The sequence below is a fragment of the Chelon labrosus genome, assembly GCF_963514085.1.
Source record: "Chelon labrosus genome assembly, chromosome: 16".
Taxonomy (NCBI): domain Eukaryota; kingdom Metazoa; phylum Chordata; class Actinopteri; order Mugiliformes; family Mugilidae; genus Chelon; species Chelon labrosus.
In genome coordinates, this window is record NC_140349.1 from 14,143,072 (window position 1) to 14,160,136 (window position 17,065).

Below are 17,065 nucleotides of genomic sequence, written 5' to 3' on the forward strand. Positions count from 1 at the left end.
ATGCTGACACAGCACCTGGGTTAAAAAGCAAATAAAGTTGTTTCCAATTAATTACCAGACAGGATAGACTTCTATCAGTCTGTGGGGCGTCTCGTAGAGTGGATTCCTGCATTTCTCAAAGGACTCGTCATTCAGTGTGTGACTGTACAAGGCCACCTTGACATTTTAATTGTCATGATTTCATATTTGTGCGCCAACTGTGCAAAACTCCCGGGGAAGTCCCAGCGTGTTACAGCTGTGTTCTGATCATTTGATGACTGGTGAACCGTTTCAAAAAATGTGTACACAAGAGCACTCACAAGATAATACACACTGACGTTATTAGAACTTACACACGTAGGCTACCTGTGTAAAATGTAAGTATTAAAAGTAACGTTAATATTTACATTTACACACAGATGAACTCCATATTTAACTAATGATGTGAAGTGTAAAACCAACTGGCTGGACAAACGATTATTTAGATGTTAACAAACAAGTAAGTGCTGAACTGTTTGTGTTTAGATATAGGCCTACATATGTAGACTTAGATGCTTCAATTTATTCTTTTTAGTAGTCACATATTTACAGGGTTGGGTCAGATTACTTTGAAATGTAATCCATTACTGACTACAAATTACATGGCAATTTTTGTAATCAGTAACATAATCAGTTGGATTACCAAAAACATGTAACGTAATCTGATTACTTTTGGATTACTTCAATAAATAGGCACCTTAAGTAAAAGACACCGTCACAGAATTGATCAATGAATTCTCTTTTTATTTTTCTCTTTATTATTTCATTACATCTAAGAAAACTTTTTGTTCTCAGTAAAGCTGAGAAAGCATTCCTTTGTGAATGAACTAAAAACTGTATTAACTAAAAACTTTAGATTTATTACTAAGTACTTTCTTTACTCTGAACATATCCGTTTTTCAGACCATATCCTCATATCAACCTGTTTAACTCTTTTCTCACATCATATTGAATGTTTACAACTAAAAACATTCCTAAAACATTTTTCTATCTTTTCTCATATTTCTCTTTCTGAACATTTCTCATAACATATCCACAACATGTCTTTCAAAATCTCAAAATAAGTCTGTAAATAAGTCTGTAAACATATCATAGAACAAAAGTGAACATGTTCTTTTTACAACATATTTGGATTTTTTCATGCCCAGGCTGCCATAAACAAGTTGCATTGTTTGCATGATAAAATGTAATCAGGTAATCCCCAACAATGTAACTGTAATCTGATTACACAATTTTTGTATTGTAATCTGGGTTGATTATAGTTACTTGATTTTTGTAATCTGATTACGTAATCCAGATTACATGTAATCCATTACTACCCAACCCTGCATATTTATTTCTATATTTAATTTGAGATATATGATTGTAATATGATTGTAAACACCGCACTGAGATGAGTAGGAACAAGCAGATTACAGGGGCCCACTAGCTCGTGTTGGCCCTTACACTGGCTAGAATTTAGGTTAATTCGTCTATTGTGTCCTGTTGTGTAAATAACAAACTGACTGTGAGCAGAGAAAGCTAATTTTCTTGTCGACTCTAATTAAGTCGCTACTGCGTCTGCGCGGTGCGCTTCTCCGCTTCCCATGACGTAACTGACGTTCCCTGTCAGAATCCAGGAAGTGGATCGCTCGCTCTTGTTTGTGTTCGTTGCTCGCTCTCGGTGGCTGTGTTTTTCTGATTTGATACAGCACTTTCACGGGCCGAAATGGCAACGTTTATTTCAGTCCCGTTGAAAAAATCCTCTGAAGTGGAACTGGTGAAACCGCTGTCGAAATTTGTCACCGCTACGTACCCAGCGGGCGAGGAACAGGGAGAGTATATCCGCGCCGTGGAGGAGTTGAACAAGCTCCGCAAGAACGCGCTGGGAAGGCCGCTAGACAAGCACGAGAGCTCCCTGGAGATTATACTCAGGTAAAAAAAGAAAAACACGTTCATGATACCTGAACCAGCTGCCTCATTACTTACACTGCCGGCAACCATCTTACCTGTGGCGGTGAGTTAGCCCAGTCATTGCCGCACCCAGATGGGTTAGCTTTTAGTTGCTAACATGGGAGCTAAAGTTAGTCAAGCTAAAATGCTAAGAGCTATTTCTCAGACGACTGACTCACAAGTTATTCTTGTCAGCTTTCCCCGAGTGGATAGGACAGACTTGACATGTTAGCTCGTTTAACTGCACTGTCAGATAAATTTAGCCATGGATGTTATTACCTAAACAAGGCCGGGTAGTCAATAGATTTACCTTAGCATCATAATTATCTTAAACATTCAACTAAAACTTTATTGCTCCCAAGATGAAACAAAAAAACAATATAATGGAAATAGCCACGCAATAATATACGTAAATCTAAACTAGACCACAGCTTGTACCTACTATAAAATTCATCCGTCATCAATCAGCTTAATCATTACTGGTCTACTGCCAATTTGGAGAAGTTTGGCTGACTAAAGCCAACCCTTCACTGAGTGTGATGCAGCAAAAAAAAAAAACTCCCAGCCCTGCCGGTTTTCCTGTCATTTACCTCCAGGCCTAACATGCAGTTGAGGAAATACAGTGGCACTGTGTCGACCGCTTTGCATAGAGGAACTGTGACAGAAATGGGATTTATGTTTGTTTCAAACAAAGTTCCCCTGTGTGTGTGTGCACCTTGCACTTATATGAGTCACCTGGCTGTTGTTAATTGCCGTGCTCTGCCTTGCGCTCATCTAATTACACAGGCTTATAATTATTTTAATGGCCGAGCCTTAATTTAAAAAGCTACACAGTGTGAGATCTCGTTGGGCCAGGCTCTAGTGCACCAACATTATATCTGAAAACCGGACTTAATGTTAACCTACATACTCCGTTCCCAGGTGACATATAGATGCAGACTTTACCCTTTCTAATGTCAGTCTTTGTTCTCTGTGACTCATGAGTTACTTAATGCACAGGGTTTGCCCAGATTTACAAGGTGCTGCTTATCTATTTTCTCTGCTCTGAGCATTTTTTAAACTGCAGTCCAACATGGGATTGTCTCTTAAGCGCCAATACTAAAACACTTTAGTTCTTGAAAGACGATACCAGCTCAAGGTGCTGAGCGCTGCCTAAACTGAAGTAATGCAGTAGATTGACTTAATCTCTAGATCCACAGATTGTTTTCACCCGTGCTACTTTGTAAAACGACAGTGCATACCATATCGATGTTGGTGCAGATTTAAGACAAGGGAAGGAGAAAGTTCTGGTTGTAGACATTGTGATTATCTATCCTGAGCTAAGGTACATTAAAGTTTATATAATTCTCATTTTAGATTGGTGGCTTGACACCTTGAAGTGTCCCTAAACTTTTATGAGGATTTATTTTGGTTTATTAATGCAAATTGTTATCTGTTATATATATTAATAAGAACACTTTTAAGAGACACATATGTTCACTGTTATTTACCGATCTCTAGAAGTGCTCTGCGTGTACATATAGCGTCTGTGTGTTAGTAGATGTCTGTTTTGGGCTGATTATCAACAAGGTGGGAGCTAGCATGTCTGTCGCTGCTGACTGTTAGCGCTGTCGCTCCTTAGCTCTCTTCACATGTCGTGTTAGCCATATGCCAGGTAGTCGAAGCGACTGGCTTTTCACGGGCAAGCAGACACTCCGCAATTGTGTCTCCATGGAGACCATTGTTTGTGTAGGACGTTTGCTTTCTCTTTGTAGTTAACCAGGAGGCACACCTCAGCTCGGCTTACCTCTGTGGATGTGTGTCCTTGCTCATGTGAAAAGGAAACAAACTATATAAGCGGGTAGTTCTATATTTAAAGCCAGTCTTGTTTATGTTTTCAGTCCAGTCCAGAAAATGGTGTGGTTCACGGTAATAGGGGATTCCCAAATTGGCATCTGCACGTTGTCATGCAACTAATAATAGACTGTTTACATCACAAGCACAGATAACATGAAGAACTGAAGAGCTGTGTGTGCGCTACCCTGCTCTGGTATGTCTTCCTGACTCATTGTCAGATGTCTCTGAAGTGTCAGAGTTTCCTCAAACCACACATCATCAGTTACGTAACAACAATCACTACCCTTTAGACTAGTTTCACTGCTAGGATACTCTGCACGACTCACTTTTTAACCAAACCAAACAAGAATAATGACGCTTCAGGCTTTCTGGTGAAAACAGAGACATATGATCTGCAGAAAACAGGAATGTTTGGGCTCAGACTCGAACAAAAGCACGTTTTTATTTTTGCTCTTTCTGTCTCTCCACAGATACTATGACCAACTGTGTGCTGTCGAACCCAAGTTTCCCTTCTCGGAAAACCAGGTAATTGATTATACACCACATATGACTGTGGCTTAGGCTCGGTACCTCAACACAAGAAGTTGAACACAAAGCGTCTCTTTGTTTCTGCAGCTCTGCTTAACTTTCACATGGAAGGATGCCTTTGATAAAGGATCGCTGTTTGGAGGCTCAGTCAAGCTCGGTAAGTGCAGCATCTTATCAGCTGTGTTTGTGTACGTAACACAAATGCATTTAGCTTCAGAAAGGGGGGTTGATTTCACAAGAGTTGATGCCCATTTATAATTTTGCCTTTTGGCAACATATTTCTCATTCTGTGTTTTAATCCTTTTAGGCTTGTGTGAGTTTATTTGTCTTTTTTCATACACAAACGCACCCAGCGAGAAACAAAGGTTTCAGATATATCCCAGTTTTAGTTTGCATCTAAAAATACAGGCCTGACGAGTTGTTGTACAAAGCTTCAAGAAAGATTAGACACAGAAGTATGCATCTAAGACATGTCACTGTTATGTGGTTGTTTTAACAAGAGATGTGAACTTTTAAAAGTTCATAAATGCCACAAAAAGATAGATTAAGAGCAAGATCGTTAAGTTCCAACTCTTTATATTTATCTTGTTTACACATGAATCTTTTGTCCGCTGTGGTGACTTGTGGGAGTTCATGACTGTGGGATTCTTTACTGGGCAGGAAAAATGCAGAACGAAGAGAAATGTTGGTTGAAGAAAATGTCAGTGTCACACAAACAAGCGTGTGGTTGATATCTGATGCAATGTCCAAGGGATAGAAAAAAAAAATATGTAACTCTATATAATCATCTTTACTTACTTCAAGAAATGCAATAAAAATAAACATGCGCTGAAAGTGACACTTTCTGAATATGTGTGTGTTTTTGCGTTGCAGCTTTGGCCAGCTTGGGCTACGAGAAGACGTGCGTGTTGTTCAATGTCGCCGCTCTGGCCAGTCAGATCGCCTCAGAGCAGAATCTGGACAACGACGAGGGACTGAAGACCGCAGCCAAATACTACCAGGTGGGCGTACTACTACACAGTTACACTATATCAGACGATATTGTGGATTATTTAATTTAAAACTTGGAGAAAGTACAGTGTGAACTTTACTGTCCTTCTATTCACACATAGAGACGAAAAACAAAACCTCACCCACCCAAAATCATTAATTGTTTAATTGTCCTTGGTTTGGCCGTGGATGTGAGACATTTCTTGTTATTCCAGCAGTCTAGAAAAGAGGTCTAGATATTAGTAAAATTTTGAGATAATTTTGGTGCCATACAGTTTATCAGATGTGTGTCCAGCACAGTTATTTGACTGAGAATCTTGACAACATCTTCATGGTCTATAGTGTGTCACTGTTTGACTCGTATGTACTGTACACAGCATTTTGTCTTCTTTTTTTTTTTTTGTCTACTTTTCTTGAAACCTTCTAAGACTTTGGGGACATGACGTGAATAAACCAGAACAATTAGTTTCACAAGTGTAATGCATCAGTGTCCATTTTATGTCAGTTGTGTATGTATATTTATGCATAGATATACATTCACAAGGGATTTCTGAGCTGTAGAAATGTTAGTTACATTAGGAAAAGTAGGACAATGCCCTAGTTCGCTCAATTAGCAACATACAGCTTTGACATGTCGCTAAACTGTTTCTCTAATTATAATAAACTCCATGCTCCAGGTATGAGCATGCATGCAGCCTGCAGGGCTTTACAAATATATCTGCAGTATGTAAGCGTAACATGATGCTACCATTATCTGTGATCTATGTGTAAGCAGTGCTACCTAATTGTTTTTATAAGCTGGGCCCCTGGTGCATAAATACAGCAGAGAGGAGCGTTTTACCTGTGACAGATCGCCTCTAGCAGGATCACTGGACACACATTCAGTAGACATTAACGGAGCACTTTACGCCACCGGGACCGAGTTTGGAGTGCAACATATCTCATTATGTGAGTTTCTGTCTTGTCTGCAGTGTCTGATCTGTGTCTTTGTGTGCGTGTCTCTCTCTCTACAGCTGGCCAGCGGAGCGTTTGGTCACATCAAGGACACGGTGTTGTCTGCACTGAACAGGGAGCCGACCATGGACATCTCCCCCGAGACTGTGGGCACTCTGAGCCTCATCATGCTGGCCCAGGCCCAGGAGGTCTTCTTCCTAAAAGCCACCTCAGGTACCAAAGGCTTAACCCTGCCGCAGATTGCCACGTAAAGGCTGTAAACGTATTGACTGCTGCTGCAGATGATTGAATTTTTCAGTGCAGTTAAAATACACTGCCTGGCCAAAAAAAAAAGTCGCCACCTGGATTTAACTAAGCAAACAGGTACGAGCCTCCTATTGGATTATTACTGCATGGTTGATTATCTGTCAGCTGGCAACAAGTTATTTAACCCCAACTGATGCAATGAGTAGCTTCTCATTTCTCAGACAACCATGTCTAAAGACACATCCTGTGGTCTTGGAAAAGATGTTAGTCTGTTTGAGAAGGGTCAAATCTTTGGCATGCATCAAGCAGATAAAACATCTAAGGAGATTGAAGAATCTACTAAAATTGTGCAAGAGTGGTTCAGGGAGCATGAGACATCATTTTCACACATGTTCCAGACCTTAACCCCATTGAGAAAATCTTAGGGATGTGCTGAAGAAGGCTTTGCACAGTGGTCAGACTCTCCCATCATCAATACAAGATCTTGGTGACATTGCAGAAGCTTTTCGAAACAATGCCACAGCGAATACGTGCTGTATTCAAAGCTAAAGGCGGTCCAACGACATTTTATGGTCAGGCATGTGTATGATTCAGCACTTTTCACATCTTACAGATGCAGAGCTCATTTCACGTCCTGCTACAAAGCTTTAAAAGTTGCTTAATATTGTATCTTGCAGGTTTGAATTGTGTCCTCACAAATAAAACGCATTGTTCTTTGAAGAAATAGCATAATTAATTACACACTCATGCATAACGTTTGGCCTTAAGATTAATTTCTAGTCATGACGGAAACAGCTTCTGTCCCAGTTCTGTCAAGAGAGTCGCTTGTTATAATTTATAAGCAGAATAGTTTTAAAGATTACATCATGAAATAAAAAAAATAGGCCTATAATCTGCTGAGAAGTTGAGTTTATTGTTGTAAATTAGTTCTTACACTTTGGAGGATGTAAGGGTAATTTCAACAATGTGTTGTTTTTAAATCAAGCTGCAGACACCTGGAGAATCTCAGCTGTTATGAACTGTTAATTAAAAACATGACGTAACGTCTGCAAAAAAAGAACACACCTTCATACCTGGAGTGTCTTTCCAGATGTAGATATCTTGGTTTTAAAAGAAGCTTGTCTGCCCAACAGATAAGATGAAAGATGCGGTCATCGCAAAGCTGGCCAATCAGGCGGCAGATTTCTACGGCGACGCCTTCAAGCAGTGCCAGTACAAAGACAACCTTCCCAAGGTATGTGGAGAACGCACATACGCTAACGCACTAACCACCAGACGAACACATCCTGTCAGCCATGTGGTCGGTGTGGTGCAGACGTGTACAGAGCCTGTGTGGTTTTTGGCGTGTGTGTTGTGTGTACTGTTTCATAAGCGTGTTAATGTGGAAAACAGGTTGCGGGACTGTCCAAATCTCAACCTCTCTGTTCTCATTGGCCCATTTCCATCCTGTTTACCTCTACAGCCACAGTTTGACCTGTTTTCTTTCTGATTGGTTTCTCACTGTCTACTCATGGGCATCTGGAGGCATCTGAATTACGCACTAACTCTTTGATTGAACACACACACAGAAACACTTCAGCAGCTTCATGATTTGATATTTTAAGGTTAAATAAAACATTTTTATACGCATATTTAAATGTTACATGTGATAGAGGGTGTGGTCACGTGTATTGGCACTTGGTTAAGATGCTGTTTGATAGTGAGTTACACTTAATAAAGAAATATAATGTAGGAAAGGTTGCATGTTTTATTTTTCTATTACTCCAACCTTCAAACAATGAAACTTATATTTATATATGCAGACATGTAAGGGCTGAAATTATCTCGAGCTTCAGACGAAACAAACATTTGTACATTTCATTGTTTGTCATTTAAGCGTTTTCATAAATTTTCACATTTAAACTATATTATTAATCTAGAAAATAGTCAGTAGTGCAAATAGAAACCAAACGAAGCCATACCTAAGTTTACAAATAATTTCAGGTAAGTTGAATACATTAAAAGTTTAACAGTTCATTGCTTTTAGCTGGTGAGTGCTAAAGATATTTCCAGGAAACTGACTCACACAAGTCTTTTCTAGACATTAAGACATTATTGATTTATGGTTTTAATGTTGTTTCCGAATTCAATAAATCACCAGTTTGAAAGTAGCTCGTAAAGTTAATCAGAAGTTAAATTGTTTAAGATGAAGAAGTCACCATTTGTTTTCTCGCTGGGCATCGATCATATCTGGACAGCAGCGTCCGTACTGTGCCTGTCTGCCTGAAATCGAACATACACTTGAACCGTCACACACTCTTACACTCACTCACTCACGCATTTATGGCTGTGGGACGTTTGTTGAAGGTGTAGCAGCTTTTGCTGAAAGGTTAAACACTCATGGCCTGTTCTGTTTTTCTCTCCCGTTGTCTTCCTTTCTTTCTGCATCCCTCGTGGTGGTGGTGTTGGCACTGGCTGTCTGTGTGTGTGCGTGCTTGTGTTGTGTTTGCACACTCCTGACTGCTCGTGCCTGTTGGTGATTGGCTTTCGTGATGTCAATTGTGATTTGACCTCGCTGGTGTGCGTCTGCCATTTTGTGGTTTGCCTCGCTATCATGCCTGCGTGTGTGTATATACATGTTTGCGTGGCTGCGTGTTGCTCTGTGGTTGCCTCTCCCTGGTCAGTATTTTTATTTTCAGGAAGTGCTGCCGGTGCTGGCGGCCAAGCACTGCATCATGCAAGCCAACGCCGAGCTGCACCAGAGCATCCTGGCCAAGCAGAAGAAACGCTTCGGAGAGGAGATTGCTCGCCTGCAGGTACGCAGATTTCCTACGGCTTTATGCTGTTGCCCGCTGTCAGATACTCGGAGCAATCATCTGTCATGATGTGTCGTCATTTTCAGACATTTCCGTCCATAACACGTTGTATAATCTTCAAAAAACTTCAGAGAAATTAGACATAGACACACTCTCTTTGAAGTTCCACTTCAAAGCCAGAAAACTTATTCACGAAGCATCACTTCCCTCCTTCTTCCCTCCTGGCCATCTCTCCAGCACGCAGCAGAATTGGTGAAGACGGTGGCGACTCGCTACGACGAGTACGTGAGCGTTAAGGACCTGAGTGACAAGATCAACCGGGCCCTCGTTGCAGCCAAAAAAGACAACGACTTCATCTACCACGACCGGGTGCCTGAAGTCAAGGACCTGGAGCACATTGGCAAGGCAGCGCTGGTCAAAGCTACCGCCATCACGCCTCCTCTCAGCCAGAAATTCTCAGGTACCACACACATGAAACATTAAACTGAAGCGCACAACTCATGAAACCGAGCACGAGAGGGAAAGAAAAGTGTTTTGTTTGCTAAAAGTCCATCATTTTAAGCACAAACGCTGAACATTTGATGTTGTTCGACTTTTTCTCATCTTACATTTTAGGGTATTAAATATCTTTTGGATTGTTACTTGGAAAAAATAAGGCATTTCATTTTCCGTTAGTTCATAGATAAATTTTGTGCGCATGGAAATAAAATCATCAGCTAATTAATGATGAAAATAATTAGCGACAGCCGGCCTTTTAAGTACTTAACTCCCAGTTGAGCAGATTTTCTTTAATTTGAGTGCCACAGCGTTAAGTCTCTCAGACACACTGCTTTTCCACCCATCACGTCAGATGGGATCTCAACTACCACACATTGTGACCTTTGTTTCTAACCAATTGTTTGTGTTAATCTTTTCTCATCAGACTTGTTCGAGAAGATGGTTCCCATGGCGGTGCAGCAGTCCATGAGCAATTACAGCCAGAGAAAGGCTGAGACTGTGAACAGGCTGGTGGGAACGATGAGGGAGGCGACCAACCTCTGCAACGGGTACGCCGGAACGCGTCTGCATTTTAGCTTCCACATGTCATTGTGCTTCATAAGTGTCTTCCTGTGAAGTACTTCTTAAATATTCATAACATGAGAGTGCACAGCTGCCATTAAAACGTCAATAAAGGTACTCATGTTTTTAATGTGGAGCACTTCAGTCACATTAGTTGATGATACTACTAAGTGCTTAACAATTTGAAGTATTTTATCCGACAAAAAGATGAACGTCGTTAAATTCAGTTAATGAAACTACTTCATAAATTGGAAGTATGTTGTTATAAAATAATTTTACTGACTTAAAATCTACTTTGTGGAGCTGGGGTTTTTTTTTTGTGTGTGATTAAGTTTGAGAAGTTGTAATGACGGAGATGATGTGTAACTCTCTCAGGGTGTTGGCTTCCCTAAATCTGCCTGCTGCTCTGGAGGATCTGTCAGGAGACTCTATCCCACAATCCATTGCTGAGAAGGCCAGAGCCGTCGTGCAGCTTGGAGGACTGCAGAGCATCGAGCAACTAATTAAAGACCTTCCTGAGCTACTGACCCGCAACAGAGAGATCCTGGATGAGGTCAGTGGTAGAGAGACGCTGAATTACAAATACCAGTCAGATTTCCTCACATATTACTACTCATTGTACTACTCTTTATCTATTCTAAAAAGTGAAGAAGGCACTTTTAAAAGTACAGGATCCAAACTGTTTATCATTTGGCTTTCTTGACAAAGTAGCATATGATTCTGACTTGGACGCCATGAATTTTGGATGCGTTTATCTGCCGCCGCTACCAGAAGAGCACATTAATACTAAAGAAACTCATAGTCGTTCCTAGTGGCGGAAATCCCAGATCAGGATCATCGTAGAAATCTAATCCACTGATCTTTGGGCCAAGGACGGTCTGTCCACCAGCTTCAGCCAACACGTCTTTAAACATCTTGCTGACAAACAAATAAACAGACGGGAGGAAAAACATCAAACATAAAAACACAATCTGCTTCCAAGTTTGTTGGCAGAGTTGAAAAGTCCAAACTGAAAGGCCCCAATTTTCCCCAAACGCAGTTGGTTTGTGATGTATGAAGACAAAGAGCCAAAGCGGATACTAAAAAGGAAAAAAAAAATAAAGAATCTGCTGGCCAGAAACACACTATTATTTGTTCAGGGTTTTTTTTTTTTTTTTTTTACAAACTTCATTCTTGGTTTTCCACTTTTTAAAATGCATGAATGTAGTTATCTTCATTAACCATAGTTGCAACCCAACATGGAAGTATGCACGGTATTGTTGTGGTTGACTAATTAAACTGGGCTGCAAACAGCTAATAAAGGCCTATAACCTGAGCACCTAGTGTGTGTGATTATACTCAATATGTTTGCCTTTTTGTCCATCAGGCTTTCAAGATGTTGGACGACGAGGAGACAACAGACAACGAGCTGAGAACCAAGTTCAACCAGCGCTGGAACAGAACCCCCTCTGGAGACCTGTACAAGCCCCTTCGTACAGGTACGCCAAGTCGTTTGCTTTTGTCTGCGACAGTTTACACTTGACGTGTTTTCTCATCTCTTTTTCCTTTCCTTCTGTCTCTCCCTCCCTTCGCCCTCCCAGAGGGTGCCAACTTCCGCAACATCTTGGACAAGGCTGTGCAGGCCGACCAGGTGGTCAGAGACCGCTACAACACCCACTGTGAGATGATCGCCCTGCTGTGCAAGCCCGAGAACGAGCTAAACGCTGCCATCCCCTCCGCCAACCCGACCAAGACACTGCAGGGCAGCGAGGTCTGTCTCATGTCTTCGTTATCTTTATTTCTGTGGACAGATAGCGTAGAATTTATTCGAGCTTCAGGTGGTTCGTCCCATCCCAAGACATTTTCTGTGTCACGTAGGCATAGACTCCTGCTGTACAGGAACACTTGGTGGACATTGTGTGCTTTATGGCCTTTTCCCTCCTCCCCATAGAGCCCCATTTTTCATTTTGCCTGCTGACTTTGCGTTGTGTTTCACTGGGGAACCTAAATACCTAAGCAAGCAGAACTGGGAAAGAACAAGGGAGAAGTGCATGTCTCTCCAGTTACACAGTTTTCATGCTGAAATGAAAAAAATGTGTTGATGCGATAAAGGGTCAAGGACATATGTACGATAAAGAACTAGATTTAAAGGTTAAGACGCCCGGTCTGTCGTCCTCCCCAGGTTGTGAACGTGCTGCGCTCCCAGCTCGCCCAACTGGACGAGATAAAGAAGGAGAGGGAGACCCTGGAGGGAGAAATCAAGGGTGTGACCTTTGACATGACCACCGTCTTCTTGACGGCGCTCGCCCAGGACGGAGCCATCAACGAGGAGCAGGTTTCAGCCTCCAAGCTCGACCAGCTGTACAGCTCCTACAACCAGAGAGTACAGGCCAGCCTCCGCGCACAGGAAGAGCTGCTTGGACAAGTTCAGGTACACAAACATGGCCTCTGAAGAACCTATTGATCAAGCAGCAACGTGGTTGAATCTAGAAAAAACAAAAAGTGAATTTAATTACCGGAGTCTATGAAGCATTACCTGTATCCAACAAAAACCACATGCACACATAGTTCATACAGTTCACAGAGCGGGCCAGACTCCAAGGAATGAGCAAAACCCTGTTTGCCCTTTGAATTGCAAAGTGTGAAGAAATTATTTCCAGTTTTCTGTCGATAAATCTACTAAAAGGTGTCAGAGGTTAACCACTAAACTCTGATCTCCTTCCAGACGTCCCATCAGGAGTTCAGCAGCCTGAAGCAGTCCAACACGGAGGCCAACCAGAGGGAGGAGATCCTGAAGAAGCTGGCTTCAGCCCACGACAGCTACGTTGAGATCAGCAACAACCTCCGCGAAGGCACCAAGGTACTCACTCAGCACAGCACATAGGATGAACTGTTCTGCAGTGATGCACATCTTCTCTGAAACTTTCTGTTGTTTTTTTTTTTGTTTTGTTTTTTCAAGGTGGTTTGCAAACCAGGTGATTTATTTTTGTCCCCCTCTGTTTCTCCCTCCTTAGTTCTACAACGACTTGACAGAAATCCTGCTTAAGTTCCAGAACAAATGCAGCGACATCGTTTTCGCTCGCAAGACGGAGCGTGATGAACTCCTCAAGTGCGTACTTAGTTTTTTATTGAGTTGATTTTGATATTCCTTTGACCTGGTTAGTAGGGAGGAGTTGGCAAATCAGTGGTTTATTGGTTTATTGTCGTCTGATTTTGGGTTTCGACACTGAAGTCAAGTTGCAGCTTTAGTTTATGGATGGGTTTCAGTTTATTCAGGCTGTAATGAATCACTATGAGTAGGGGTAACCTGAGGACACCAGAGCTGCTGTCGTAGATGAGAAGGTTGTGGAGTTTGTGAATGCCAAGGAAACACTGCAGCAAAGTTTACTTTGTGATCTTTTAAACCTGGTTACAGGGAGCTGCAGCAGAGCATCGCTCGAGAGCCCAGTGCACCATCCTTCAACGTTCCTGCCTATCAGAGCACCCCCGCTCCCGCTCCCGGCCCGACCCCTGCACCCAGGACTGTTTTTGTAAGCAGCCAAACACTGTTCACCTCTTAACATTACAAACAGCAGGTCGTTGTTTACTGATCTTAGTGTTCGGTCTCTGTCCAGACTCAACCCCAGGATCAGCCCCAGGCAAAGCCCCAGCCCCCAGCCAGGCCACCTCCACCGAGCGTCACCCCTCAGGCTGCCTCCTCCACTCCCACCAATGCACCACCCGCTGTCACTCCCTCCAACAACCCACCACCTGCGGCTCCACCCACCCAGGCCCAGGGACCCCCTTACCCAACCTACCAAGGCTACCCAGGGTGAGTTTTCCATCCCAACAGGCACCAGTGTCTTGACCTGACGTAACAGCGAACAGTAGTCTTGTATCTAATTAACGCTGTAGATAATGAAGTCTAATATCGATGTTAGGTTAACAAGCTTTCTGTGAGCTACTGTCTGCCAAAAAAAGCTTGTTAGCGAAAGAAAACAACACTCTAACACCACAGCATGACTGCAAGTTTCTTAATTCAACAAGAGAAACACAGAGGTGACTCCTCTCTAGAGAAATGCCTGAGCTGATCTGTCAAGTTGAATGTGTCTTTATATTTTAAGCTCATTAAGTTAATAGTCTTGTATTTAGAGCAAGTAACGAGCAGGCCACAGTTTTTATGACAATGTAATGATGCATGTTTAATGTGTTTCATCTGCTCCTCTCATTTTCAGGCTACAGATTGAACATTAATTAAGCTATATTTATATATATTTATAGCACTGCTTTGGCTATAAAATCTACTGTAATAAATTAATATGTTACAGTTGGAACTTATCTCGTCTATTGTTGTCTGTGCAGGTACTTCCAGATGCCTATGGGCTACAACCCCTATGCATACGGCCAGTACAATATGCCCAACATGCCCAACATGCCCTACATGCCCTACCAGGCGCCTCCAGGACAGGGAGGATACCCGGGAGCCCCTCCAGCAGGACAGCCCTACCCTGGCTACCCTCAGCAACCACCCCAGCAACAGCCCTACTACCCTCAGCAATAACTCTCCTCTTCATCCCCTCAATCCTCTTCTCACATGTTAACACCAAATAAAACACGCCCCCAGCAATAACACTTCATCTCAGTCAGCTCCTCCCCCTCTTATACTTTGTTTTCTCTCACTAACAGCGGATGTATGAAGGGGGGCCCCCGAGCTGCTTTGCACTTCTCCCTGAAAACCTTTTATTACTTTACTTTATTCCACGTTTCTTTTTCGTCTCTTCTTCCATCTCCTGTTTTTTGGACAGCACTTTTCTGAATCTGTCTCGACTTCTATCTGTGCACTAACCCCTCTCCTCTCTGCCTGTGAGGTTATTTTTTTATGTACTCATTTTCTAATGGTTTTCTTGATTGTGTAATTTAAACCCTAACCCGTTTCAACTGACTCTTTGACCGAGCTGGACTGCTGTACAACACTCGCGGAGGTGCACAGAATCCCAGAAATGCTCTTCGTTTCCTGGTTCTGGGAGTGTGCGCGCTCATTAGTAGTAATGCCACCAATGTGAGGGCACGACCACATCCCTCACTCCCTCACCGACTCAATCAACCCCCAGTCCTTCTATATCAACTATATTCCTATTTTTGTAATGAATACCAATGCCTCGCTGATGTATAAACCTCTAAAAACACATGGCCTGTAGGTTTTCTAATGTAGAAGATGACTGTTGAGAGTTCTGCTCTCTTTTTCTTTTTGCTCTTATCTCTCTCACCCAGGGAATGTGGGATTATTTCTGTGTTACAATCAGAGGCTGTACAAGTGGGAGAAATGGTTCCATTAAATGAATATATGTATAAATAAGACTCTGTATGTGGTTAACCAAGACACTCTGCGTGCTGCACTCTCATTCTCTTTGTGTTTATTTTTATTCATCAGCTCTAATGTGATTAAAAACAACTGCCAGAATCTGCCTTGTCTTCAAACATTGGGTGTCCTGTTTGAGTATCAGTTCCTTATCAAACTTGTGGTGATTGGTAAAGCAGCCAGGAGAGGGCAGTCCTGCAGCTCACATGTGGAGGAGCACCACTTCACCTGCCATTATTTCTTCTTTCAGCCAATCGGAAAGTGAGTTGTCCCACCCAACTAATCGGACGCCTTTTGACCCCCCCAAGCACTGGGGGCAGATCCCATTTAGATGACATGCAAATTACGTTCCAGTGAGGTCGTGATCTCATCCAATCATATTTCCCTGCAGGTGATTTCTCCACAGACAGATTTCATCCCCAGATATTTATTCAGTGTCAGGAGACGCTAATGATTTCGCATATCTCCTCCATGTATGAGTGTGTGCGTTTCTATGAATGTGTGTGTGTGTGGCAGCGAGGCAGATGGCAGCGCAGTGTGATGTCTGGAAGGATGCATGGAGATGTTGGCAGAGAGTTGCTGGTCCCCTGCCTGCATCCATCACTCCACCTCTCTCCATTTGCTCTGCTCTTCTCTCAGTCTAATCCTTCTTCTCGAGTTCCCATTGCCACTCTTTAAAAAAAACCCCACCATATTTCACTTAACTTTCCCTCAGTGCTCTTCCCATCCTTTGTTTTCCCTCCTATCGTCTTCTCTTCATCATATTTTGCTTTGCTTTTTCCCTGTATACCACCTGTCTTTTCATATCCTCAGCTGCTCTCTCCATTCAACCCCCCCTCCCTCCCCAGCTCATCTGTTTTTGCTTACCATTCGTCTGTCCTTGCCATCCAAGCTGCAAATCGTTGGCAGTGAGTTATCTACACTGGTCAGTATCTCTTGGCTCATAAACGTCTCATGACATTACGTCAGTCTCCAGCGTGTATGTGTGTGTGTTTGAGAGCGGAAAACACACTTTTAATCAGATCTAACGGCTTCACGTCTCCCATTGGAAGTGACTCAACACATACACACTGCCATGTTTCCCTCCCTCTCTCTCCATCTATCTATCCATCCATCTATACAGCATGCCTTTGCTGCTGCCAAAGCCAATTGTGGCTCTGGATGTGTTTATCAAAGGTGTCTGTGCGTCTCAGCCGCTTAATTTTAACAAGACGTTCTCCACCGAAGGAGTGTCATATTTTAATTGGTCTGAAACCGAATAAAGGCAGCGAACAGAGCACTGCAGTGACAGGTATTAATTACCTTCTGCCTAATGGCTCCCAAACTCAGCACTCAGCCATATTGGTGCTCTCACTATTCTTACTCCCCCACTCTTCTCTCTCGTCGCTTT

The 17,065-nt window shown here is 42.5% G+C and overlaps 1 protein-coding gene across 2 annotated transcripts; it reads left to right on the top strand.

Moving 5' to 3' along the window:
• Positions 1–1,624: 1,624 nt before the first annotated feature.
• Positions 1,625–15,777, top strand: pdcd6ip (programmed cell death 6 interacting protein). Of its 2 annotated transcripts, none has more exons than XM_084563453.1 (18): positions 1,625–1,932; positions 4,257–4,311; positions 4,402–4,471; positions 5,188–5,315; positions 6,318–6,471; positions 7,638–7,738; positions 9,168–9,299; positions 9,537–9,759; positions 10,222–10,345; positions 10,734–10,911; positions 11,725–11,836; positions 11,939–12,108; positions 12,520–12,768; positions 13,063–13,197; positions 13,352–13,446; positions 13,753–13,867; positions 13,952–14,148; positions 14,679–15,777. In XM_084563453.1, exons 1-18 carry the CDS (start codon positions 1,727–1,729, stop codon positions 14,875–14,877), a joined length of 2,643 nt encoding a protein of 880 aa, XP_084419579.1. In that variant the 5' UTR covers positions 1,625–1,726; the 3' UTR covers positions 14,878–15,777. The 2 variants fall into 2 exon arrangements, with proteins under 2 accessions (XP_084419579.1, XP_084419580.1); XM_084563454.1 differs by having other exon boundaries at positions 9,183–9,299.
• The last annotated feature ends 1,288 nt before the right edge of the window (positions 15,778–17,065 follow it).